This window comes from Mauremys mutica, chromosome 13 (genome assembly GCF_020497125.1).
Source record: "Mauremys mutica isolate MM-2020 ecotype Southern chromosome 13, ASM2049712v1, whole genome shotgun sequence".
In the NCBI taxonomy this organism is placed as follows: Eukaryota; Metazoa; Chordata; order Testudines; family Geoemydidae; genus Mauremys; species Mauremys mutica.
The window spans coordinates 19,885,209-19,910,614 of record NC_059084.1 but is presented as its reverse complement, the minus strand read 5'-3'; the positions used below and the strand labels follow the sequence as shown (position 1 = coordinate 19,910,614).

General features: G+C 45.1%; 1 protein-coding gene across 1 annotated transcript; it reads left to right on the top strand.

Moving 5' to 3' along the window:
- The first annotated feature begins 304 nt into the window (after positions 1-304).
- Positions 305-24,818, top strand: SDC4 (syndecan 4). The gene is made up of 5 exons (XM_044986164.1): positions 305-454; positions 19,550-19,694; positions 20,910-20,953; positions 21,235-21,424; positions 21,870-24,818. Exons 1-5 carry the CDS (start codon positions 368-370, stop codon positions 22,019-22,021), a joined length of 618 nt encoding a protein of 205 aa, XP_044842099.1. The 5' UTR covers positions 305-367; the 3' UTR covers positions 22,022-24,818.
- The last annotated feature ends 588 nt before the right edge of the window (positions 24,819-25,406 follow it).

The window sequence follows — 25,406 nt, the reverse complement described above, 5'->3', positions numbered from 1 at the left end:
AGTGTCATCCCAGGAGGTTGGGGAGGGTGTTATTAGGTGGCGGGGGGAGGCAGGATGGTGTTGGGCCCCAGGAGATTGGGGAGGGAGGCTGCATGGGAGCAGAAAGGGAGCTTGGGAGGGGGCTGCTGGGGGTGTGGTTACCCACAGCCCAGGAGTGCCCCTTCCTTGCTTACGCGACTAGGAGGGCAGCACGTCCCGGACTCCCAGCGGCTCCGGGCATTCCCCTCCCGATCTGAGCCAGCGGCTGCGCCTCCCCCAGGGGCGGGGCCGGGCCGCGCCGCCTATAAGAGGCTTGGCTGTGGGGCTCATTCAAGCCATTTGATCGTGTTGCCACTGCCGCCTGCTCCACTAGCGCGACCCGAGCACCATGCAGCTGCTGTCAGCGAGGCACCCCGGGGCGCTCTGCGCCGCTCTGCTCCTCCTGGGAGCCGCCAGCGCCGTCTCCGCCGAGTCGGTGAGTGCCCGCCCGCCCGCGCCGGGGGGTGTCCGGGCTGCGGGGCGCTGAGCGAGGGGGCAGCGCCTGGGGGCGGGCTCGGAGCCGGGCTCCCTCTTGGCAGGCTGCCGGGGTCGGGTCGGGCCGGCCTCCTGTGACTCGCGGTGTCTCAGATGGTCCCCGGCGCCAGGGAAGGGCTGCGGAGCGGCCGCACCGCGGCCCCAAGCGGGACCGCTCTGCTAGGAGTCTCTTCCCGTCTCCGTCCCTTGCTGGCGGGGTGCGTGGGTGGGGCAGGAGGCCTCCCCGTCCGGGGGTGGACAGCGACAGCCCTTGGCTGGACGTTGCCTCATGCCCCCCTCCTGCGGCCGCCCCCGGGCGCCAGCGCCAGCCCATGGCGCAAATAGTGCCCCGCCCTCCTAGCTGGGGTATGAGTAAGGCTGCCCCCAAACCCCGGCTCTGCGGCAGTCGCCACCCGTCACCGGGACCGGCTGAAATCCCCCTCCCACGGCGCGCCCCGCAGCTGGGGTTTTCCTTTACCGTGTGCCAATCCCCGATTTCCCCTGCTGAGACTACCCGGCTGCTGAGGGGAAGCCCAGATAAGCGGCTGAGTTTCCTTCACCAAAGGGCTCCCGCACCCATACTCTAGCTGGGGTAAGAGCAGCATTGCTCCAATTCCACCCTCGCCTCATGATCTCGAACTAGATCTAATTCCTCTTCGGGGGAGTAATGGATTATAGCCCGCCTTGTTAATGGAGGAGAAGAGAAGTGTTATGCAGGCTTTCCCAGAGCTCAAACACCCCATTTCCCCCCCCCCCCAAAATCTTTCTGAATGTTTAAGCTGTGGAGCCAGGACTCCAGGTTTAGCTCCCCCAAATATCCTCTGAGACTTTGTCCTTACCTAACTTAATATCGTATGTGCTGGTGGCAGAAACCTGGCTTTTCCCATCAGGAGGAAATTAGGTTTCTCCGAGGGAGAACAGAAAGGCCTTTCTTTCCACGTGAATTTGTGCCTGCTCCTGAACCAATTTGTAGCCATTATCCAGGGAGGGAACATGCTACTTGGCAGGAGGCTTTGAAATAAATACGGCCACGATTTCCCCCATTTCCATAAACTTTGGGTAGGTGAAAGGGGCAGATCGATCTAAGGCTGTCCCTGTCTTGTGGTTTTAAACTGTCCCTAGTTTTGCTGGCATTGTGCACTGAATGGAGTGGGATGAGGGAGAAGAGTAGCTGGTTTCCATCTGAAAATACCCTGATGATGGATACTGACCTACTCACTGTTTATGTATTGATGACTGATTTCTGTCGGTAACACTTACTTGGCTTGCCATGCAAATGGATCTGCCGCTTGCCTTTGCGCTGCTATGCTTCCAAATACCATTTTCCTGTCTACCTGACTTTTACCCCCGCAGGCTCAACTCCTATCCTGCTCCCCACTTGCCTCTCTACACCAAGTTCCTTGTTTTCTTCTCAGTCCTTACCACATTCTTTTCCTCTGCTGGATCAGAGACTCCTTTCCTCTCCCTTCTCTGTGCCAACATGGGGTCCTCCAGCTCCTTTTGATTATTCACAAATCTTCCTCTTTTCTCCTCCCATCAGGTGATACCTCTTCTGATGCTGACCCTACTTTCTTACCAACCAACTTACCCACCCTCCTGCCCTGCAGGCTCAGTTTTATCAGCATTAGTCCCTGCCTTACAACCTTTCTCCTTCTGCTCACTCGACAACCGCAATACATGCTATTTCTTCTGTGCTCCTTTACCTCTGTGCCTTCCCCTTCTGATTCTGCCTCTGTGACTACCATGCCCTTGGATGGACCCTGCTCTTCTTGCTGTCTGTACCCCAGTAGCTCTCAGAGGCTCAGGAGTGAGCAACAGGGATGCTGCAGGTTAGGCTTGAGGTGCAATGGTAGAGTTTGGGGAAAAAGGTGGTGGGGTCGGGGGAGGAGAACTTGCATATCAAGGATATAGATTAGGATTGGAGAGCAAAGATGTATGGAGATCAAAAGTCTGAGGGAGGGTGGAAAGGAATTTTTAAAAAAATCCCTCAACATTATCATATTTTGAACTTGTAAGGTGTTCAGATACAGTCAGTGCTGTAAAATCAGAAGTTTTACAAGAGTTCTACTGGGACCCCTCATTTTTGTGGGCATTAAACCCTCTCTAATTTGCAAAATGAGGCAGGACCCTGTACAAACACCAGGCCTGTATGTAACTCAGAGGGGTTTCTGGCTTTTAACTTTTAATTTTAACAAGTGTCTATGCTCAAATCAGAAGGCATCCTGCTCTGACTCCTGCTTTGATGCTGGTTAGTAGGGACTGCATTGGGACTGGGGCAATTGCAAGAGATTAGAATATCCCCAAACTAGGTTTAATTGTCCACATTGTTTCACTTGCAGCCTGAGGCTCTGTAGGCAGGTCACCACTTATTACTTTTTGTTCAGTTTCTGCCCTGAAGCTCTAATCCAAGATGCTGGTGGTTTAGCAAGAAAGCTCTCAGGCCAGAATACATGAAGTGTCTACTCCTTTAACATTTGGCAGCCCTCTTTATGACCAGCAAGCCCTGAGTGAATTCATCAGATACAAAATCCTTGTCATGGCTGCCATCTGGCTTCCCGGCAACTAAAACCAAAGCCTAGCACAGGGCAAAAACTTCTTGGGTAGTACAGCTTGTGGATGCTCCTTGACCACATTTGGTATGAAATTAACATTGCAACCTAGTGTGCTAGGGGAATATAATGGGCTGTGGATTTGGTAGGCTGTGTCCTAAAGAGTTCTGATGCCTCCAAAGAAAACATTTCTGCATAGCTGTATCTATAACTTCTTATGCTGAGTTTACAGAACACTCAATACAGCTTTTTGCCCTATGCTTAATTAGTTTGGCTGTATTCTAGTGTTGCAAAATTGAACTTATTTACACCACCAAGTTTGCTTTAGTAGAATGGGCCAACCCCCACTGAGGAGCAGTCTCTGGTGATACAGCATCTAGGTTAGTGTGGGAGGAGTTGGTTCCTTTTTGTAGTGTTGGTACAACATGCTGGATTACACAGCATGTGGCCTGTAACTTCTGGGGTACAGACATTTTGTTGAGACTCCACAGGACATGGAGTCTGTTTTGTGTTTGTGTAAGGGCAGAGCCTTGAGGGCTATGTGATCCTGTGTGGTGATGGTCCCTCAGAGCCTGTACAGTGCAAGAGCCAGAAATGCTTTGGAGCAAGCTCTACCTTCTTTCAAGTGGCATGTGATGCCCCATGTGGCTCTCACTGCAGCCAGGTTTTCTCTGACTGAGGCAGCCTTACCACATGTAAAAGGGCTGAAAATATTCCTGAAAACTCCATGGCATAATTCCTATGCTCTGTTTATGTTAAATAACAGACTGGATCATGTTAACATGATGTAATAGTTAAATGTGAGACCATTCCTATGAGCTCCATTGCTTTTAAGTACATAGGATCAGTCTTTGAGGTGCTGTGCTTCTGCCTTTTAGGTGTTGGCATGCCAGATCATAGCACCATTTCATGTACTAGTTCTGCACTTAACATCCAGATGATCTCTTTAATCAAGCTCTTATTAAATGGGAGATGTGAGGGGGGAGAGAGTGTGAGTGAAGCAGGTAGGTAGGCTCTGCTTTTCTACTGCAACACATGCCTGCTTGATTACTAACGCTTCAAAAAAGTGTTAACACTTCCCAGAACTCACTGGGCAACTGACTGGCTGAGCTGATGTTTTGTTGATGGTGGTATTTGGAAAGTAATGCAGCATTATTAATGTTTAAACCGGTTTGGCTTGTCCTTCTACCGTCAGTCCCCGAGGCCTGTTCTTTCTGCTCTTTGCCCAGTTTCTCATCTGTCCCTCCCAATCAAATCAAGATATAGCTATCTGTATATATAACTTTATTTTCCACCTGCTTCACCTTCTGACTTGGGCGGGCTCATGGAATGGGTGTGATTTAACTTGGCCAGAACAGTACCTGTCCGACATAGAGCAGCAGACTGTATTACAAAGACTAATGCACCTGGAACAGAGTTTTGAAGGAAAAAGAGGAGATGATGGGCTCTTGTCACTAAATCAAATGCTTTTTAATGCATCTTCTCAAACTAGCAGCTGTACTGGAGGGAATAGACCAGTAGTTTTCAACCTGTGGTCCATCAAAAGTGTTGTCATTACCATAAATGCCCACAGTTTAGTGCCCTTTTCACGGTGCATCAAATGCCATGCCGAGCACGTGCTGCATTTATAGTTGAATTCTGTGCAGTTATTGTTTAGTCTAAGACTTGTGTGGTAGGGGTCCTTGGACTACAGGTTGAATTTCCAAAGAGGTCTGCACCACCATTTGAAATTTGTTAGGGGTCTGCAAATGAAAAGTTTAAAACCACTGGAACAGGCAGTTAGTTGCTTTTAGTTTTTAGCACTTCACAGAAATGTTTCTAATATGCAAATAGGTTATAACCTATAGCGTGGGAGTGATATCTCTATAGTCTCTCAGTTCAGTACTCTGAATATGAAGAACAAGATCTTGATCAGTAGCTTTTAAGCAGGAGTCCCCAAAGCCCTTCCTTGTGGCCCAGAGAATGAAATCCTTTGGAAACTGGCAAGATGGGTCCCTGAGAGGAACTTCTCTCATGAAGTAGTCGCCAAGATGGAAGCTGGGGAACAAATTCCTTGCATAAGTCACTTTGCTGAGTCCCCTGTTTGAGAAGAGGTCAAGAGGGCTCTTGCATTCTGAACAGATGGAGGCAGTCCAGGGCTGAACTCTTCACTTTTTTTTGAGAATTCTAATATTACAGACTTCCAAACCCATTATGTAGTTCTGGTCTCCCAGTTTGAATTCATCCTTGTTAAACATGGAACAGGTACAGAGAAGGGCTACTAGGATGATCTGAGGAATGGAAAACCTGTCTTATGAAAGGAGACTCAAAGAGCTCGGCTTGTTTAGCCTAACCAAAAGAAGGCTGAGGGGAGATATGATTGCCCTCTATAAATATATCAAAGGGATAAATTCCAGGGAGGGAGAGGAATTATTTAAGTTCAGTACCAATGTGGACACAAGCACAAATGGATATAAACTGGCCATCAGCAAGTTTAGACTTGAAATTAGATGAAGGTTTCTAACCATCAGAGGAGTGAAGTTCTGGAACAGCCTTCCAAGGGGAGCAGTAGGGGCAAAAAACATATCTGGCTTCAACCTTGATAGGTTTATGGAGGGGATGGTATGATGGGATAGCCTAATTTTGGCAATTAATTGATCTTTGACTATTAGCAGTAATAGGGTAATTAGCAGGATGTTAGATGGGGTGGGGTCTGAGTTAATACAGAGAATTCCTTCCTGGGTGTCTGGCTGGTGAGTGTTGCCCATATGCTCAGGGTTTAGCTGATTGCCATATTTGGGGTTGGGAAGGAATTTTCCTCCAGGGCAGATTGGCAGAAGCCCTGTGGTTTTTTTTTGTTTTTTTTTCCCTTTCCTCTGCAGCATGGGGCACTGGTCACTTGCTGAAGGATTCTCTGTGCCTTGAAGTCTTTAAACCATAATTTGAGGACTTCAACAGCTCAGACATAGGTTACGGCAGTGCTTCTCAAAGTGGTGGTCCACGGACTGGTGCCAGTCCGCGAGCCATCGGCTGCCGGTCTGCGGCGAGTTTCCTCACAAGAGCATTGAATAGGATAATAATATGGGACTGGTCCCGGCATATGGGGCAGGCGGGGGGCGGGGGGGAGAAAATTGCTGGTCTCCCACATCAGATAGTTTGAGAAGCACTGGGTTAGGGGTTTATTATAAGAGTGGGTGGGTGAGATTCTGTGGCCTGTGTTGTGCAGGAGGTCAGACTAGATGATCATCATGGTCCCTTCTGACCTTAAAGTCTAGTATTATCCTAATACTCTACCTTGTTCTTCTCCTCCCACATTACTGCTAGTGCACCAGGTTCTTGAGGTGGCTGGCAATGGCTTGGCAAAGATACATGGACTGTTTGTCTGCTGAAATCCACCTCCAATCCAGCAGCTGTGAAAACTGTTTATGGCTAGGATACCATGGACTCTTCTTTCTGTTTTTTGTGTGGGGAGAGGGGACAATGGCCCTTCCAATGTGCATGACTTGAATCCATTTCAGGATATGACTCTGCTGTCTTATCCTGCTGTTCCTGCATAGTGTCTAGTGTTGCCCTATTTCTGTCCTATTTCCCAACTGTAAGGCTGAGATCTGTTAACTTAACTTCAAGCCTAACAATGGGGAGGAGAGTGAGTGTCTGCCTTCACAGTGCAAACTTCAGCAGAATTCCCACAGCCTGTTTTTACCACACTTCTAACTCTTATTGCTGCTGAATACGCTATTGAAATCTCGCTTGCTGCTAGAATCCACTTGGCTGACTCTGAATCCTGACAGGTTTCAGAGTAGCAGCCGTGTTAGTCTGTATCCGCAAAAAAAACAGGAGTACTTGTGGCACCTTAAATTTGTTAGTCTTTAAGGTGCCACAAGTACTTCTGAATCCTGAGTTGGTTTGATTCTCTCTTGCTTTTTAAAATAAATAAATAAAGTACTCAAATGGGAGAATCTTTGTTTTGCTCTATACATGGTGCTCACTAAATGCCTGGTGTGATTTGGGCTGGAACTTCATCTCTGGGAATAATGTGGTATAGTTGGTGCTAGTATCCGTAAAATAAGTGACCTCTGTTGTTAAAGTAGCCCCTGTTTTGCGCTGAGATGAGTAGAATTAAACTTTTGTGTAGTGATTGACAGCTGGGCAATTCTCTAGTGTGTAACATTGCATATAATGGACTCCCCCAAACTGGAAAATATCTTCACAGCAGTGTAGAGGTGTGTGACTTGGTTAGCTTTATCCTGTCCCTACAGGAGACTTGCTCTCTCCTGGCTGATCTGAAAAAGGTTTTTATTCCTTTTGGGTACCATTTTAACCATGTTGGTTTAGCCATGGATTGTAGTTAGGGAAGTAGAATCCCCTATGTTGATAGTTATACCTGTATACAGGTGCTGACAGAAATAAGCTACATGATGGTACACCTTTTTTTTTCCTGTCATCACCTGTCTACTGCTATAACTGTGTCAAACAATAGAGGGTTGTACACTTTCCTAACTACAATATAGTGAAAGCAGTCAAAAATTGTGTAGACCAGCCGTGAGTATATCTGACCTCTAAACTGTTTCTATCAGTGAGCGAGTGGCTGCTTGCTGAAACCTGGTAGAATGCAGGCCCTTTAGATTAAGGCATGAAATGATTTGCACTAGAATGGAGCTGTTGTGGTAAGGCAGGGCTGAGTTCATTAATAGTGAATGGGATGAGGGCAGTGTGTTAAATATTTCACACTTTAGATGTGGTAAGTTACTGCATTGCTGGGCCATAAAAGATCTTACTTGAATGCAGCTGCCTTGGCTTTTTATTGGATTAAATACTTCAGACTCCCATTTCCAGTTAGGACAGAGTGGGTGAGAATTTTCACTTAGTGTTAAATACATAGCTTAAGTTACATATTTAGAATCTAATGCCTTTTCGTCATACAGATGAGTTGCTGAAGCATTAAAGCCACAGCTGCCTCTGTTCAGAACTTCTCCAAGAACGTCTTACTAATAATAATGTAGAGATTACGTTCTGATTTGGGCTCGTGGAAGTCACACTTCTAAAACAGAAGCTTGTTGGAGTCTGAAAATTACTTTTTCTAAGGCAGAAGTTTGCTGTGGTTCTGTAAACCTCTTGTCAGCACTTGAGTAATAGTTTTGTTTCTCTTCTGAGAATCAGTGACTCAAACTTTCCTTGATGTTGCAGTTCTGGAGTGTGAGGAGGGGTTGAATTTTCTGGAGAGGTAGCAATTCTTTAACAAAACAACCCCCACCCTCTTTCTTTTGCCTTTTTTTTTCTGTGAAGACACCCTGTATCTGAGGCTATCCCAGCTGGACAGATGTATTATGAGTGTTTTTTCAGTCTATAACACCAGGTTCTTGCTACTTCTGATGACCAGAGACTGAATTATTGGACCAATGGCCTGATGTAGTGTGGTGGGAGGAAGATGTACCTAGAATGATGGACCATTGTTCAAATTTGATAAGGCTAAACTGCAACACCTAAATGGGATTTCTTCTCCCTGTCTGACCTTATGGAATTAGGAATTTGGTCAGCACAGCAAGCCCTCCTGGCCCTGTGATTGGAGTCCCCAGTCTCGTTAGAACAGGTATCTTTTTTTTTTTTCTTAAGATGGTAAGGATTCCAATTTTATTTCTGAGCCCATTTAAAAAGACTGTTTCTACTTGTGGTGGTAGGTGGGGGAGACTTCATTTACTAGAATTCATTAATATGAGGATTTTTTCCAAGAAAAGACATATTTATTGCAAATCAAAATGCATACTGGTTACAGAATATTCTCTCTCATGCTCTGAAGCCTCTTCTATAGGAGGCTGTTTATACACTCTGTCTTGGCACTAATTCTAACTAAACTAAAGGCCAAGCATCAGAAAAACTGTTGTATAAATATTACTACTGTTAATGTGCCTCGTCATTGCATGCTGGTAACTAAATGCCTTGTTAGTGCTGTGAGGTCCATGGATTCTAGAAGCCAAAGAAGGGGTGAACAACAAAATGTTCTGGTCTTCTAGATTACTAGCATGATGGGAGGTCAAGGAGGGAGGGTGTGTGTGTAAAGCTGAAATATTCCTTTGGAGGAGAGATGCAGGGGAACCAAGCCCTAGAATGCTGGGGTGCTGTAAACATGTTTAACTTTCGTAGGTGACTTGCATGATTCTGGGAAAGTGTGCGTACCTGGAAATAGTTAAGATGTGGGCATTAGCTTTCTGGGCCTGGACAAGACCTTAGTGGCGCCTTTCTTAGCTATGCTTAAAGGCTTTTCTGGTTTAACTACACTCTTAACTTAAAAAAAAAATCACATCTATGCCAGCAAAACCTTCCTAAACTAACATAGTTAAGTGTAAATCAAACCTAAATCTCTAGTCTCTTGATATGATTAAACTTGCATAGATTGTGGGGAATTGAAACCTTTTCAAGGTGCAGTATCAAGATCTCAACTGTACAAACAAGCCTAGATTAGTTGTATGTCCGGCCATTTTAGCTCTGTATTGGGCCAGCTAGGAAAGGCACCAAACTTCTGCTGTGTGAGTTATTCTCTTTGAAGTCTGATCTTGCTAACACTGTTACAAAGGAGTATAAAAGTGCAAGACACATGAGCTAGTAATGTAATACACATGTAAAAGTTTATAATAAAAAAAAAGCAGCCCTGCAAAATAAACTTGTGGGATTGAGTTATGCTCTAGGAAGGTTCTCCATATGTTTCCCTCAGGTGAGGGAAGGAGAAGACTAAACTTTGGAAAACAAGTAAATTACATTGCCTTCTTTGACTCTGGTCTTTTGTATACCAAACTTTGATGTTTGAATGAAAATCCCCTGATAAGAGGATTGTCTCCTGTTGAGTATCCATTGTGCCTTCACCTCCCTGGGAGAACAGTCATAGGCCATGGCTATACTTGCAAATTTGCAGCGCTGCAGCAGGGTGTGAAAACACACCCTCTCCAGCGCCACGGCGCTGCAAAGCGCCAGTGTGGTCAAAGCCCCAGCGGCTCCCAGTGCTGTACGTTATTTCCCACAGGGAGGTGGAGTACGGACAGCGCTGGGAGAGCTCTCTCCCAGCGCTGGCGCTTTGACTACACTTAGCGCTTCAAAGCGCTGCCGCAGCAGCGCTTTGAAGTGCAAGTGTAGTCATAGCCATAATGGACTCTTCCCACCCGCACCCTGAATTTGGACACTGTGGCTGTCAGTGGCTGGCTTTATTTATCCTGTCTTGAGCTGCTTAACTGAATCTCTCTTTAAAACATGAGTAGATCCCTGTGGTTAAGATGCTAAAATTAGACTTTGTAACCAATAGATAACTTAAGATTCCAAACACCTGTAGCTGGTTCATCAGAAAAGCTTATGATGCTAGTTAATGAGTCCCCTTGCTTTTTAAATAGATCCCTGCATGTGCCCATCTGTCATGGGAATTATACAACCTCTTTCATGGCTCTGTTTGCTAATTATCAGACTATTTTTAAACAAAGAATTCACTGGGAGGGATTTCTTCTCCTCTTTGCATCTTCTGGAGGGTGTTTGTTTTTTTTAAAGTGACATGCACACCTAGTCTTAAATAAATGTGGGCTCTGTTAGCTTTTGACCCATGTACATTTGCCTAACAGAGCCCAGAGAGCATGAAACTCAGGATACAATGTTACCAAGAGGTTGCTCTGGATTACATATTGGAACTCGCTCTCCTTGGGTACTGGCTACAGTAAAGCCCTCTTGCTGAAGGCAAATTGACTTCTCTGCTTAGTACATTATAATCTATTGCTATGGGATTATCCTTTCACTGCAGGGTTGGTTGATGGTGGGGGTAAGTCCCTCATTGCCATGGTATTTAAAACATCACAACAGGAATGTATAGGAGGAATAACAAGTGATTCTATTCTCTTACCACTATCCACCTGCTAAGGTTCTTGGTAGGGAGCCTGAGGTGGAAATGCAGAAGGACTGCACTGTAATTGAAAGTGAGTCTCCCAGTCTTATTGCCACCCAGACACCTGGACGGTAACTGTCTGCAGAAGTCCTGGCCTGCCATTCCGTCTCTTGCCACTTCCTACTCAGCACAGGCTTCAGGATCTAACCTAAAGTTCTGGGTTTATTTTGGCAGTTTGTTGACCTGAGGACACCCTAGCCAAGAAGTTGTGATAGTTTGGGTGTAAAGGTAGTTTTGCCTAGTGAGAGCTGCTGCTGCTTTAAGTATATTGGAGGAAATGCACACTGGCACTTTGTCTCCGAAAGCTCCTAGCACAATTGGCTCAGCAGGCTCCAGCCTATTTAAGTGCATGCACGTGCAGGGAAACCTTGATTAAACTCTTACTTGGCACTAAAGCCAGAAGGGGCCATCTATCCTGCGAATAGTGTGGAACAAGCTGACTAGCAAACAGTCACCAAAGATGATCAGAGGGCACAGTGAGCCAGCTAATGTGGATTTGTTACAGTACTTGCAATGCAGATGAACGCTGATACAAGATGTGACCTGGATTGAAATAAGGTTACCGTATTTGCTCTGCTGCCAGGCATAGACAAGATTTCTTCAGTGTCTCTGCTAAGGAGTTTATGTATCTAAAGAGGAGTTTTGGAGTGAGGAAAAGAAGCAACCTACTTTCTGCTGGTGAGATTTGGGGCTTGTCTACTCTCTGGGCACTACAGTGGCACAGCAACAGTGCTGAAGTGTAGATGTTTTCTACAGTGATAGAAGTGGTTTTTCCATCATAGTAGGTAACCCACTCCCCTGAGCAACAGTAGCAAGGTCAACAGAAGCATTCTTCCATCAACCTAGCCACATCTACAGCAGGTGATAGACTGGCATAGCTACAGCACTCAGAGGTGTGAATTTTGCACACCCCTGAGCGACATAACTATGTCAATCTAAATTTTTAAAGTGTAGACCAGGCCTTTGTTCACCACATACAGAAATACTCGTTAACATGGGGATAACTCTACTATTGCAGCGTGCAGGACCCCTCAAAGTTAGAGTTCAGTCATATGTGACTTTTTCCACAGTAGTAAGCAGTCACAAGACAGAAGTCTCTAGAAACTCTTGCTTCCGAAGTATCTAACAGAGCTCTTAATGGGAGAGGAGGATCTTGTCTGTCTGTGCTTTAAAGGGGCAGATGGCTGGTGGCACACCCCATGGTGCTATGGTGCAGCCGTGTTAGAGAAGCTGGAAGGGAACAACAAGCAGCTCTTGTTTTGGAGATGTTTTGAGCCTGATGTTACTCCAAAGCATCTCTTTAGGCGAGAGCAGTCTGGTGGATATTGTAAAATATGCTAAAATGGTCTGTGGTTTGGTATCTGAAGATCACTGAATTCTCTGGAAGGCTCTTCTTGAGGGCTTGTTAAAGTAACTGTCTACTACTCTTCCTCCCAGCAAGAGAGAGACTAGGCAAGCCTGGGCACAGTGGGAGGAGGGCAGAGGCGAGTGCCAGTTTGTAAGCATGTGAGTTAAGCTCTGTCTGCACTGCTTTTGTTGTTCTCACCCCTTACAACTTCCCCTCATTGCCCCCAGATCATTAGTGTAGACAATTTGCATTTTAAATTTTAACTATAGTGTCATCTACATCAGCTCAAACTGACCAGCTCTAGCCAACATGGTGGTTAAAAAGCTGGCAACTGTCAGTTTATGGTCTACACTAGCACTCCCACCATTGTTACCTATGGTAAGAGTGTAGACAAGGCTATCAGGAAGAGATTAAGGAAAAGAGAGAAGGAAACTGGAGGAAAATCATGCAGATGATGATGCAAATCAGACAGCCCGTACAGTAGCAGAGTCAAAACGAGAGTGAAGGGAATAAAGGGGAGGGAAAGCAAGGCATTCTGGCATTAAAATACATTAAAAATAACAGGACAAGTATAATACACAGTTAAAATCTCTTCCAACAGCTAGGAGTAGAGAGGAGCCCCATGTAAGTAAATCAGATAGAACAAAGGGCTGTGGGTGGAAATTCCCTCCTGTCCCAGGCTTAGCTCCTTTGTTTTTAGGAACATGGTTTTTGTTCTTTTTTGCCTGCCTTGTCTTCACGGCTCTTTTAGCACACGTGCTGCAGCTTGCTGGCCTCAGCACTTCCATTACCACATCAGATTTCCAGTGGTTTACACTTAGTTTGACAAGCTGGATCCCAGCCATGTGTCATGGTAGGACAGATCCATTTCGGCCAAGATTACTTCAACAATGGCTTCGTTTCTGGGATTTCCTGATACAAGAATAGCAACTCTTTTTGGTGGCCTGGAACAAAGGGCAAAGGGGCAGAAATGAAGTATTTAAGTGAATTCAGTGCTAATGTCAGGACAGCCATGGAGATTTCAGTCAGTCACGTCACAAGCATTCGCAATGAAGCGACAGGTATGTACTCTACCGGTGTGCCACACATCCCTGCTCTTGAGGGGTTACATCTGGTGCTGACAGTTCACTTTCCATGGTCTAGGTCCTTGGCCTCTCTGCTGACACATCCAGCAAGAGGACTAATTAGTGTCAGTTGTGATGGCTTTTGTGGAGGCATGCTTCTATTAAACACAGATTCTTAGAGTACAGGCTCTAGGGCTGGCTTCAGTATTGTGTAAGCCCCATTTTGAGAATCCTTAACTTGAAATCTAGATGTGCATTTTAGTTATATGACTTCTGCTGCATGTGACATTGTGTGTCTGGGGAGGATGGGAGTACGCTCTGGTGTCATAAGATAAACAACGCATGCCACTCCTTTCCAAATGCTCCAATTGAAGCCTCTGAAGTGAAGCCAAGAACAAACACTAAATGATTGAGTTTTAGGTCGGCTATGTTGTAAGGGCTCTTGTCTCTATCATGAATTCCCAACTAATACGATGGCCTATAATGACTCTGTGCTAGTCCCTAAATCCACAAGTACACAAATTGCTGAAAGTCTCCAGGCTATGAGCTGCGTCTTGGCAGAAGTCCCAAATGTTCACTGGCCCAACAAGCTTTAGCATATTCTCGGAACCGTTCCAGCCTGTCTGGGTAACTAGGGATTCAACAATCCTCCCTGCAACTAAGTTGTGTGTGAGCAGTTTTCCTTGAGTGGTTACAGTTTAAAAGCCCTAGGCCTCACTGTGGACAGTTCCAATGGAAAATTTCTGCTCAGTGTGCAGCAGAACTACAAGAAGCAAGGAACTAGTTGAAGAAGAATACTGAAAAGGTTCAATACCATTATATAAATCCAGGCTATACCCTCACTTGGAGTACAGTGTTCAAACCTCAGAACAGAGTGTGTTCAGAGATAGCAATGGAAATGACTAGAGGAACACAGTGTTGCATTAAGAGACAAGAAAGATCAGGACTGCTGACTTCAGTGAGGGGACAAGATGGTTCTCCATATAAAATGGTGTATAGAGCAGGTAGATCAGGAACCTCTAACTTCCCCCATGTCTTGTAACACAAGAACAAAGGGACGTTCAATGAAACTGAAAGGTGGCAAATTCAAAACTAGGAAATATTTTCACACAGTGCACCATTAGTGTGGAACTTATTGCTAGAAGATATTGAGACAAAGAGCAAAGTAGAATTCAAAAGGATTAGATACCTCTTGTGAACTGGCTGTACTGAGCAGGGTGACTGCTTCAGAGCACAGATCAACTACTGACAAGATTAGGAAGAAACTTCCCATCTGGGCAGGCTGGTCCATGATTGTTCCAGTATGGAACGTCTCTCACATCTTCCTCTGTCAGACAGGATATTGGACCAGATGGATCCCTAGTCTGATCCTGTATGACTTGTTCTCAAATTCACCGAGCGGGGGGGACTTGCAGCAGGTCTTGTCGGATTGGAGTCACTTTCCAGTGGTCATATGAATGTATGTGTGAGACACATTTTGTTGAAGCTCTGATGAAAATCAGTTCTTGATTTCCTAGGTGTGAAAATTTAAGAATAGAATTATTTTACTATCAGTAAATGAGGTTATCTGCAAAGGAGCCATTCCCATACCTCTGTCTTTGCAGGGTGCAAATAGTTAACTAAGTGCTGATTGCCTCTCACTTCCCGCCCTCTCAAATTTGGCCCTTGTCCATGCTCTTTTGTCCATGTTCTTTTGACTTTCAACTCACTTCTGTTTACTCCTGGGCTTGTGTACACAGTGCTGGGAAACAGAGACCCTGAAGCAAGTTATAGGGCTCCATTATCTGGGTTGTTCCAAACGCTATAAAGAGCTCCCTGCACTTCAGATGCCTGGGACTCAGCATGTGCAACCCCTGTCCAACTCACTTTCTACCAGCCTTCAAAGAAGCATGGAGTGAATTCAAACATTGGTGTGTTTGATCAGAGAAAATGGCCGGCACTAAAAGTTGATCATGTGCATTTCATACCCTTGCCCTAGAGAATGTTACTTGTTTTCTGCTCCCTGTGAAAGGGCACGTAAACTATATGGTAGCAGTGTGTGGGCTGGAGGAGGCGGGCTTGGTTAGAGTTTACTGTTTTTCCTTCTCGGAACTAGTTGGTGATGGAGGGAAGTTACATGTTAGATGGGAATTTTGTGGGCTGCAGTGTGAGCAGACTTCACTGTGAGAAGCAGCTAGTGCTGATCTGGGTTTCTGAAATCAAGCCAAAGCCACTCTGCAATTGGACTCCTCATCCGGAGGGGGGATCAGGTATCACAGCCCTGCCAGCTCCTCAGCCTGAAGCCTTCGGCTTCTTCTACATGAATGATCCATGCAGAGGTAGGGGCCTCCTGTGCATCTTGGCACGTCTAGTGTGCTAATCCTTGTAGTAGCTGCGTGGATCCTACTGAAGCAGCGTGTGAAGGTAAAGGCAGAGTGCGTGCATACCTGCACACACTCTGGCTGGCAGCTAAGAAGTAAACCTCTTTTTTTGCTACTGCTAGGCAGGGAAAGCTCCTGCCCTTTCTCCTCCCTTCTATTCCCCTCCCCCCAATGATGTTTGTTAATCTTACTTGGCACTCACGTCACTGTGGGTAAAAGCTGCTTAACATCCAGAAGAAATCCTGGAACTGGACTTCAGCAGAAGCAACATCCTTTTGTAGTTAAAGGATTCTATTTGCTAAAGCATATTAGCAGGAAGGCTTGACTTCAGTTGCCAGAAGTAGGTGAGGCTGTGCAGTCATTTAGTCATTCTCCCATCATAAGGGTGGCTGAACTCAGTTCCAGCACAGTAATAGGTGGCAGAACAACTGGCTGCAAGCCATTTCGATCGGATGCCAGCCTCCAGCTGGTGACTGCCAAAAGTGTTAGGCCGAATGTGGCTGTGGAGGACATTCGGCAAGTGCCAGATGCTTTTGAAAAGGGGAAGTGGTTCTCAACCTATTTACCAATGTGTTGTGTGCTGCGTCCAGTACTACTCAACCTGTGGGGGACCACTGGGTTATTGACTCTGTACCCCATGGGCTGCAAATTCCCATTTGGGAGGGAGTCTGCATACCTGGAAACTCCCTCCTAGGGAAGCCTGTAGAAAATATATAATATGGGGAAGCAGGGAGACTTTCCTCCAGCTTTAGAAATGCAATGTCCCTATTAGACAATGTTAAAGAAACTGTAACATTGCACTGTGCCTCTCCGAGCCCACAAACCCCATTGGGGTCTCTCTCTCAACTGCTCCTGTGTGCCCTTTGCAGGTGTGTGTGAGGAATGTCACTGTTCCAGATCCACCCTGCAAAGAGCACAGACACTTCCCTGTTAACTCTTTCCATTCAGAGTGCTCTGCAAGGTGGGATTTGCACCTAGCTCCAGGGAGGTGCCTGCTTGTTCCGTGGGTATGTTTTGAGTTTGTGTAGGGAGAAACATGGAATGAACTTCACCACATTTACCCACACAGGAAGGAAGTGAGCTGCCCAACAGCACCCCAGGACCTCAAATAATCTCAACTCCACACCCTTAAGAATACTCAGTCTTCTATGGGTAAATGTGTAGGTCCCTCTGCTGCTGCTCACCTCCCCCAGTGTAGCTGTCTGGATGTTTTACTGTAGATGGAGCGCGAGCTTCCCACTCACATTCTCCTGGGCCCAGGGCCAAATGAGCAACAGCATGAAACACTCCATAGAATCTCATTGACTGCTGTGAGTCACTAACTTCATTAGTATTGGACCTCACTCACTCATACACACAGTGTGTATTTTGATGAATAAGCCCCTGTGATATTTGAACCTGGTGTCCAAAGTACCCACTAAGAGCAACTGTGTACCATTCTTATTCATCGTCGGCTTGATCTAATAAGGCAGGTTACTCAGTCCCTTCAGACTCTGATCCATCCTCCTTATCTCTTGAGCCTCCCTTGTTAGCGTTTGCTTTCTGTCTGCCTGGTGGCTGTGATTCACCAGTCGCAAGTACAGTCTGGGTGAGCTGACACAAAGATGTAACCTAGTACTCACACCTGCCAATATTTGTCTGCTCTGCAAGGGAAAACCTCCTCCACCTAGTGCCATTGTACTACATGAAAGTTACTATCTGGGGTACACACCCTGACTTGCTGAATAGTGGCTTGGTGGCAAATAGGAATCAAACCCTTTCTGTATCTTAATTAAACATCCTCCAGCTGTGGCCTGTGCTGCAGTACCATTTTAGGGAGCCCTGGTGTCTTGGCTACCTTCAGATGCCTCCTTTCTAACTAAGGTTGGCATAAAAGTTGTCCTATAAATGACCAGTGATGCTGGGAAGGTTTTTTCCAGGCTCTATTTCTAGCTGTCTTAGTTGGGGCATAATGGGAGATGAGGAGTCTGGCAGCAGCAGGCTCTTCTTGGTTTTTCAGGATGCTCAGTTGAGTGTTTTCTGGTCCCTTTTGATGCTGAAGAGGTGGAATGAACCAGAGCTGCTTGAAGAGCTGTTGCATCACTGTTCTAGCCCCTCAAATTCAGGATATAAGGAGAAGCTTCTCATACCCTGACTGCAGAGCCTGGTGGCTGGGGCAACCCCAGTATCTACAGATGTGGAAGTGGATTGTTGGGGGGCGGGGGAAGACCACTTGTATCTGGCACTGTAATAACGTTTTTATGGCTATACCTATACTACAGTTTTTAGCTCTGCAGCCTGTGCCCCAGAAGCTGAGCAGGGCTAGCTATAGCCATGCCACAGGTCTCTTATTGCAGTGGGACCATGCCTGGGGCAAGGCAGCAGACAGGCTGCTATCTGACCCCCACCCCACCCTGCCTGAAGCACTGAGAGTACTTAATACTGATGATGAAATGGTTCCAGTAGCTACCAGATAAGGCAGCATTCCATCTCGAGGAAGGGAGGGTGAGCTGCTTTGGTGGAGAACCAACATTTTGTGTTCCCCTCCCCGCCTCCCAAGTCTCCACTCTCCCCCCCCACCCCCACTTTAATCCTGCATCTCCATGCTTGTAACAGGTGGCCAGGTGCCACCAGACACACTAGTGCTCCCAGCATTTCTATCATTAGTGGAGCAGAACTGGTGATAGCAATGGGAATCATTAGCAAAATAAGGCTAGTGAAACTGCTGGTGGTGGCGGCAGCGGCTGTCCGTTCAGTTTGCATTATACTTCCAACTGTAAGGAAAGGGTTAAATTCCTTAACAAGCAAATGACTTAATGGCTGTGGAATTGTGAATTGCTGCTGGAATTCCACAGCAAACACTGGATTCCACCAGTTTGGAAGTGTGGACAGTCCATGATCTCAGAGTTATGGAATCCTTGCCTGGACTGACCCTAAAGGGTCACTGAGTTATACAGAATAGTTATGGGAATTTGTATAATCTTGGTCTAAATCTTCTACCTTCACCCCCTAATCTTCAGAGGCCCAAGCAAAAATGGGTTCCGATTTAAACCATTGTCAGGCAGTTTAACATCCAATTTTTTGGCTGGGCTCCTTTGTATGCCCTGCAGACTGGCTTAAATGTGCTGCTGCTGCCACGCTAATGCACATATCTCTGACTGTTAGTCAGATCCCAGTATCATGGTTTTATTTTCAGATGGGAACTGCTGAGTGATTTGGTTTTTGAATTGTGTGGTGTTGAGGGGACGCTTAATGAGTTCCTGTTTGTAATGCTTTTGATCTTGTCGTACTGTTCCCCAGAATATACAGATGGGGAGGGGGGAGCAAACAAATCTGTTTTTAACCTTTGTACGATAAAGTATCTGAGTTGTTAATGTTTAATAACGTCATTATTTCATACTGGGTTTTGAGGTTTTAATGCTACAATGAGAACCCCAATCTAGCTCTTGACACAGACTTAGAGAATCTTTTCCAAGCCTAAGTCCCACTACTACTCTGCTGCCTATCACACTGAACACTATTCCTCCCTTCTACCTCAAGGGATTCTGCCATGAGCTCTTGCCCAGAAAGCTTGTTCTCAGTAAATTCAGACCCTGGTCACTTCATGGGAACCTTCTGAACAGTCTTTCTGGAAATCCCCACCCAGGCTGATCTTTGTTCCTGCTCTCAGAAAACTAGGGGAATTCAGCTGTTTTCAAGCTAGTAAAGATGGTACTTTTAGCTGGGCTGAATTGAACTTCACCAGTTAGATGGTGAAATATTACTGTGCTGGCTCAACTGATCTGGTTGTTGATGGCTGCTGGCAGCCTGAGAACTGTGTCTGGGTTTCTGCATAATGTCTAATGCTGGTTTTCCCTTTTCAGGTGAGAGAAACTCAGACCATGGACCCAGAGAGGTATGAAGAGGACTATTTCTCTTCTGGAGCCTTGCCAGATGATGAAGATATCAGTGACCTCAGGCCTGACTTGACTGAAGAGAGTGTCCAGTTTTCTGGTTCTGGAGATGATGGTATGTAGGCAAGAAATAGCCTTTACATTGGAGTCTTCCTCTGACTATTACATTTTCATAGCTCTGAGTCTCATAGGTTCTCTAATGCAGTGGCTCTCAAACTTTTTTACTGGTGACCCCTTTCACATAGCAAGCCTCTGAGTGCAACCCCCCTTATAATTAAAACACTTTTTAAAAAAAAAATATATTTAACACCATTATAAATGCTGTCGGTAAAGCAGGGTTGGGGTGGAGGTTGACAGTTTGCGACCCCCACCCTCCATGTAATAATTTCACAACCCCCTGAGGAGTCCCGACCCCCGTTTGAGAACCCCTGCTCTAATGGAACTTGTACTGGGCTACACAGTCTGTAAAGCTAAGCGTAGCAAGTCATTGAGGGATCAATAGAGCAGCCTAATCATATACCTCCATATGGTGGCTTGCTTGGATGCAGTACACGGATAGGAACAGCAAAAGGGCACCGTGCCATGATGTGGGACTCATTCTGCCTTCCCTCTCTATAGGGGCTTCCAAGTAACTCACCCCCGTAAAGAGATTACATGCTATCGTCAATGGGTAGACAATGCATTACTTAAATCCTTTCCCCCCCTCTTAATACCAAGGGGCTGTAAAGTTTAAATAGTTTTGTTAAATCTCATCTTCCTCCAGCCCCAAGATTTCTGAATCTTCCCACTTTGCCCCTAAACCAGTGTAGTAGTGAAAGCTCGTGAAGTCAGTGTTTTCAGAGAACTCTGAATGGCTTTCAAAACTGCCAGCATAAACTGGTTCAAACAGCTCCTTGTTGCCCTTTGTATGTGCACATTGTGTTCTCAAAAGGTAAAGAACAAGCTCTGAAATTAGTACCTGGCATGTTCAGGCAGATCTGGTGGTTAGTACCTTAGGGATGGGAGTTCAAAAGAGTGCCCTCCTGAAGCCAGCATAGCACACAAGAGCATATTCGCTTTCTGAGCAAATCCTGGTACCCTGCAGCAAGAGCCACTTAATGGAGCTGAAGATTTCTTCTCTGAATGAGGCAATCTTGAGCTTGCATCATGTGGCTTTGTGTAATCAATTATATTTAACTGGTGAAAGTACTTACAGATAAGAGGGAACTTTAATCAAAGCAGAGCCCTAGTTAGACAATAGCAGCTAGTGCTGCTATAGTGTGCCTGGGCTTTGGGGAAACACTCTGGAAGCAAAGGCAAACTAATTCTGTATTGTTTGCATGTTATCTAGATGCTGAAGATGACACGACTTCTATCACTGAAGAGAGTCCTAAGGTAGGTGGTGGTGTTTGAGCCCAACAGCCCCTCTGTGTGGTATCTGGCCTGCCTGCCTGTGAAAGGCTCTTGTCACCTTAATCCACTCCTCCTTCCTCCCACACGCCCCCCCCCCAGCAGCTGGCTTCCACATCCAGTCCACTGGAATAAGGTGCTCACAATGCACTGAACTCAACTGTCCTGCCATTAAATGGTGTCTGCCCTGCCCCTCCTGTCTCTCCTGTTTTGAAGTGTTTTGTAGCTGTTCATGACCGGGTGTGGTTTGTCTCTGCTTTATTCAGCTCTGGAGTGAAAACTATATCCCTGAAGATGCTGGTAAGGGGACAAAGGATGTGGATGAAAACCCGGAGGAAGACAATGAACTAACTCCACATAAAGTCTTGCCCCATGAGGAAACAAACCCGTCCAACAAGATTTCCATGGCCAGCACAGGAAACAGCAGCCTCTTTGAGAGAACAGAAGTTCTTGCAGGTAACTTCAGCGTCCCCGAAGTCTGACTCAGCCACACCGTAAATGTGGGAGGAGGGGGAACGGGGATGCCAAAAATGGGGTTGTATGATTGTTCCACTACTTTAGAGGGCAAGAATGGTGACCAAAAGCACACAACCCAGCTGGCTTTGTTCTAGTAAGCTGGGAGGCACTTAGTATTAGGGAAGCTTCTGTCCTGCTTTAATCAGAAGAAACTTTATTAAACTCTGTTTTTTAATTATGGATAAACTGGCTGGAAAGTGACTTCTGGTCTCTAGATGCCATTTGGACTGAATGTCACTCTCAGCAAGATGGAAACTTCCAGTAGAAAGCTACAAAATGCTGGAACTCTGGGATAGATTTCATGGGTTTTATGACTAGTGAGGCAGCTTCTCATAGGGTAGCCGTTTCCTCCTAAATGCTATATTCATTCCATACTCTCTTCTAGCTCTTATTGCAGGTGGGGCAGTGGGGCTGCTGTTCGCTGTCTTCCTGATCCTCCTGTTGGTTTATCGCATGAAGAAAAAGGATGAGGGGAGTTATGATCTGGGCAAAAAACCAATCTACAAGAAAGCCCCAACAAATGAATTCTACGCTTAAAGCTACCAGCACCTTGTGCCCCTCTGGAGAGAAAAACTGACTGTTAAAGCATTTGGACCTCAGCTGAGATGCTCCAAACAAATGCTCTCTTGGATCTAATTTCAAAGTGATTTTAAAAAAAATATTTCTGTGCAACCCTTCCATCCTGCTAAACTAACAAGGGCACAACAAAATGCAAAGCATCTGGACGGGGGTTGGGGGGAACCTTGTCATGGCTGTATTGGGGGAGGAGCGGGGAGAGGAGCGGAAAGAGGAGGAGGGCAAAAGATTGCCAAATTCCTTATTTTTGGTTGAGTGGAGGGTGTATATAATGTAGCTTGTATGGAAGCCAGTTGTGTGCATTTGCATCTGGTGTGCATCTCTCCAATTTGCCTTGTTTTGTAGAAGTTTTTATTCTATTTCCCCTATAGTATTTGGCCTGCTGCAGGACAGCCACATCATGTAAAGCATTTTATAGAGATCTTACACTACACTGTGCCATTGCCTTATCTGGGAGCAGCTGTGCCCTTGGCTCTGGATGCCCATGGGAGAAATAACGTTGTGGCCTATATGGCCCTTAGGGAGACGCTTCCTCTTCCTTTTTGGCCCTTGGTAGGGTCACAATCCGCAAAAATCAGGAAAGCCTCTTGGCTCTGAGACTAACCTTTCCCTGTATCAAGTCTTTTACAGGTGGAGAAACATTACCTTTTAATGTAGGATTTTATAATTTTTTTTAGTAGGAAAAAAATAGCCTAATGTTTTACATTTGTAGAAATGGTTCTGAAATTAAAAATCTAGTTTAAAAAAAAAATTCCTAAGTTTATTTTTTTTAATCCTTTGTTTCCTTTGGCTGGGCATTTCTCTAGATGTATATATTGTGTTTTATACAATTCATATTCTGAACTGAAGCAGCATTGACTACAGTATGTTACAGGTTTCTCTTTCTATATAGCAGCTACTGTATGCAATTGATATTTATGGGGATTTTCCATAACTTTTTTGGCTTTGATTTTTTTATAGGATTATTTATGGTTCCTTCTCATGTTTTGATTTTTTCATTTTTATATATAAAACACTAATATAATGAATCTCTCATGATTGTCAAAACTATTTAAGCTTTATTCTGTGAACTTTTTTAATTATAAACTGAAGGCAATAACTTCTGCAAGAATTACTCTGTATGCAAAATTGGATTCTTAATACATGATTAAAGTACGTTGTAGGGAAAGATGGGGAATTTTTTTAGCCTGTAATATATTGTAATCAGTCCTATAGAGCTATATATTATATATATATTTTTCCAGCAAAGTGTACAAATGTTAAGAATAAAAAGGCTAGAGGTTTTTGGGCTTGTGCAGCCTTACTGTGTGTAAGGGAGGGCATATTGGTCTAGTTTATATGCTGCTCTTTGTGCAATGTCTTGTTTATATTGAATGCAGTAATATTTTTCCTTGTGTTTTGTTCATAACAGCTGGGGGTCAGGCTAGTGGTTGCTGAACTAGCCAGGTCACTAATGCTGTGTGTGTGTGCCCTGAATGCAGTGGCCATCAGATTAACTTCCATGAATTAGAAATGGTTGCTGTGTTTTGAAAATGCCAGCCTTGCTCCTGTCTAGCCAGTTGGTGGAGCCGAGATCCCTTGCCCCTCATTTCAAAGTGACACTTCTAATTTATGGTGTGGGATGCAAACAAAAGTTGGAAGCTCACTGTGCAAAAGAACTAACCTTTACCTTTTCTCTAGCAAAATTGCTGTTCAGTTTATAGGCTAAGCTATTATTTTTAAGAGTTTTTTTTTTTTTTGTTTGGAACTAATCTCCTTTATTTCCTTTTCCCTTCAGAAGGATGGCTTTCAGTATTTAGACTTATTGTTTGATCAGGTCTCCTGCTAAGGTGGCTCTATGGAAACACTGACTTCCTCAAGCCATTTGCCTGTTTTATTTTTTAAAGGTGTTCTAGTGTATCATTTTAAGCAGATCCTACCTCTGTCAGAGTTGGTCCAGTTCCACAAAACATTTTTAGTGAGTAGATGCATGCCTGTCCTACAGGGTTTTGCTAGTTCCAGAACTGGTGTATATAAAACACCCACTTATCTTGGTCCTGTTGCATCAGTCTTATTTGCTAGATCTGAGTTGCTGCCATTCCAGATACAATGAAGATTACAACATAGCTGACTGTAGGGGTGGGTGTGTGTGTGTGTGGGGGGGGGCAACTTCATACAACATAACCCATAGCATGGTTTGATGTCATCTTGCACAAGACTATTTGAAATCATGCTGGTTCTGAAGGCCCTGGAGAATCTGTCTTTTTGTAGACCTTAGACCTGATTCTCTTTCCATTTGTAGTTATGCACCTGTATAACTTAACTGAAATCAGTGCAGTTACACCTGATTCTAGACTGGTGTAAAGGAGAGGACAAGTGGATCTCGTCTTTGCTCTATAGCTATGGGGCAAGGGGTCTCCTCTGTGGACTCCATGCTAAGGCTTGATCCTGTAGCTTGAGAACCCCTGCAACAGTCTCTAGCAGGAGTTGTCCCAAAAAAGGAGGGGCGGGGTTGTGGTTCCTTTCAATTCAAAGACAAGCCTGTCCCAGGGCCTAGCTGTGGAATGAATTAATATGTGGAAACTTACTTTTTTTAAATTCTTCTGTTTATGGAAATGACCCATTTGCAACTCTTGTCTACAGACAGCACCACCTGTGAAGCATGAATTGTCTTTTTTTTAATGTGTGAAAGAGATTCTCTCTCTCATGTAATTGCTTTTGTTTTGTTTGGGTTTTTTCCCCACTGGTACTTGATCAAATAAACTGGTACTTTCTAAAACTTGTTGGTTTTTTTTTACATAAATGATATCTGGTACTTAGGCCTTACCTGATTCAAATTTGTGTGTAATCTAGTTTAATCCATGCAAACGGTGTGGAGATGCACATTGGTTTAAAACTGATTATTTGGGTTTAATGCCTGCAAGTCTACTGACAAACTAATTGAATAGGTTTAAAACCACACATCTATAGCTTGTCTACATGAGGAGTTATTCCAGAATAGCTGCTCCTGATTAACTCCATGTGTGGATGCTCTCATTCCAGAATGAGCACTTAAATCCAAATTAGCTTAATCCAAATGAGTTCACTTTAAATTCACTCTTTACCTTATTCCAGATTAACTAAGGGTTTATCTACACATAGAAATTAAACTGGTGCAACTCCAGGTGTACACCAGAACCTTAGAGCTACTGTTGCCTTCAGGATCCAGTGCACCTAGTCAGCCTCTCAGAACCTCATTGCCTGCTCTCTGATCGCGTGAGGCTGCTTAAACACAGCCACTCCATAACCATATGGTAAGGGAAGGCTACAAAACTGCTTGGCCCAGGGGCTACAGCAAGACTGTTCACTAGGAGAAGTAATGAGCCTT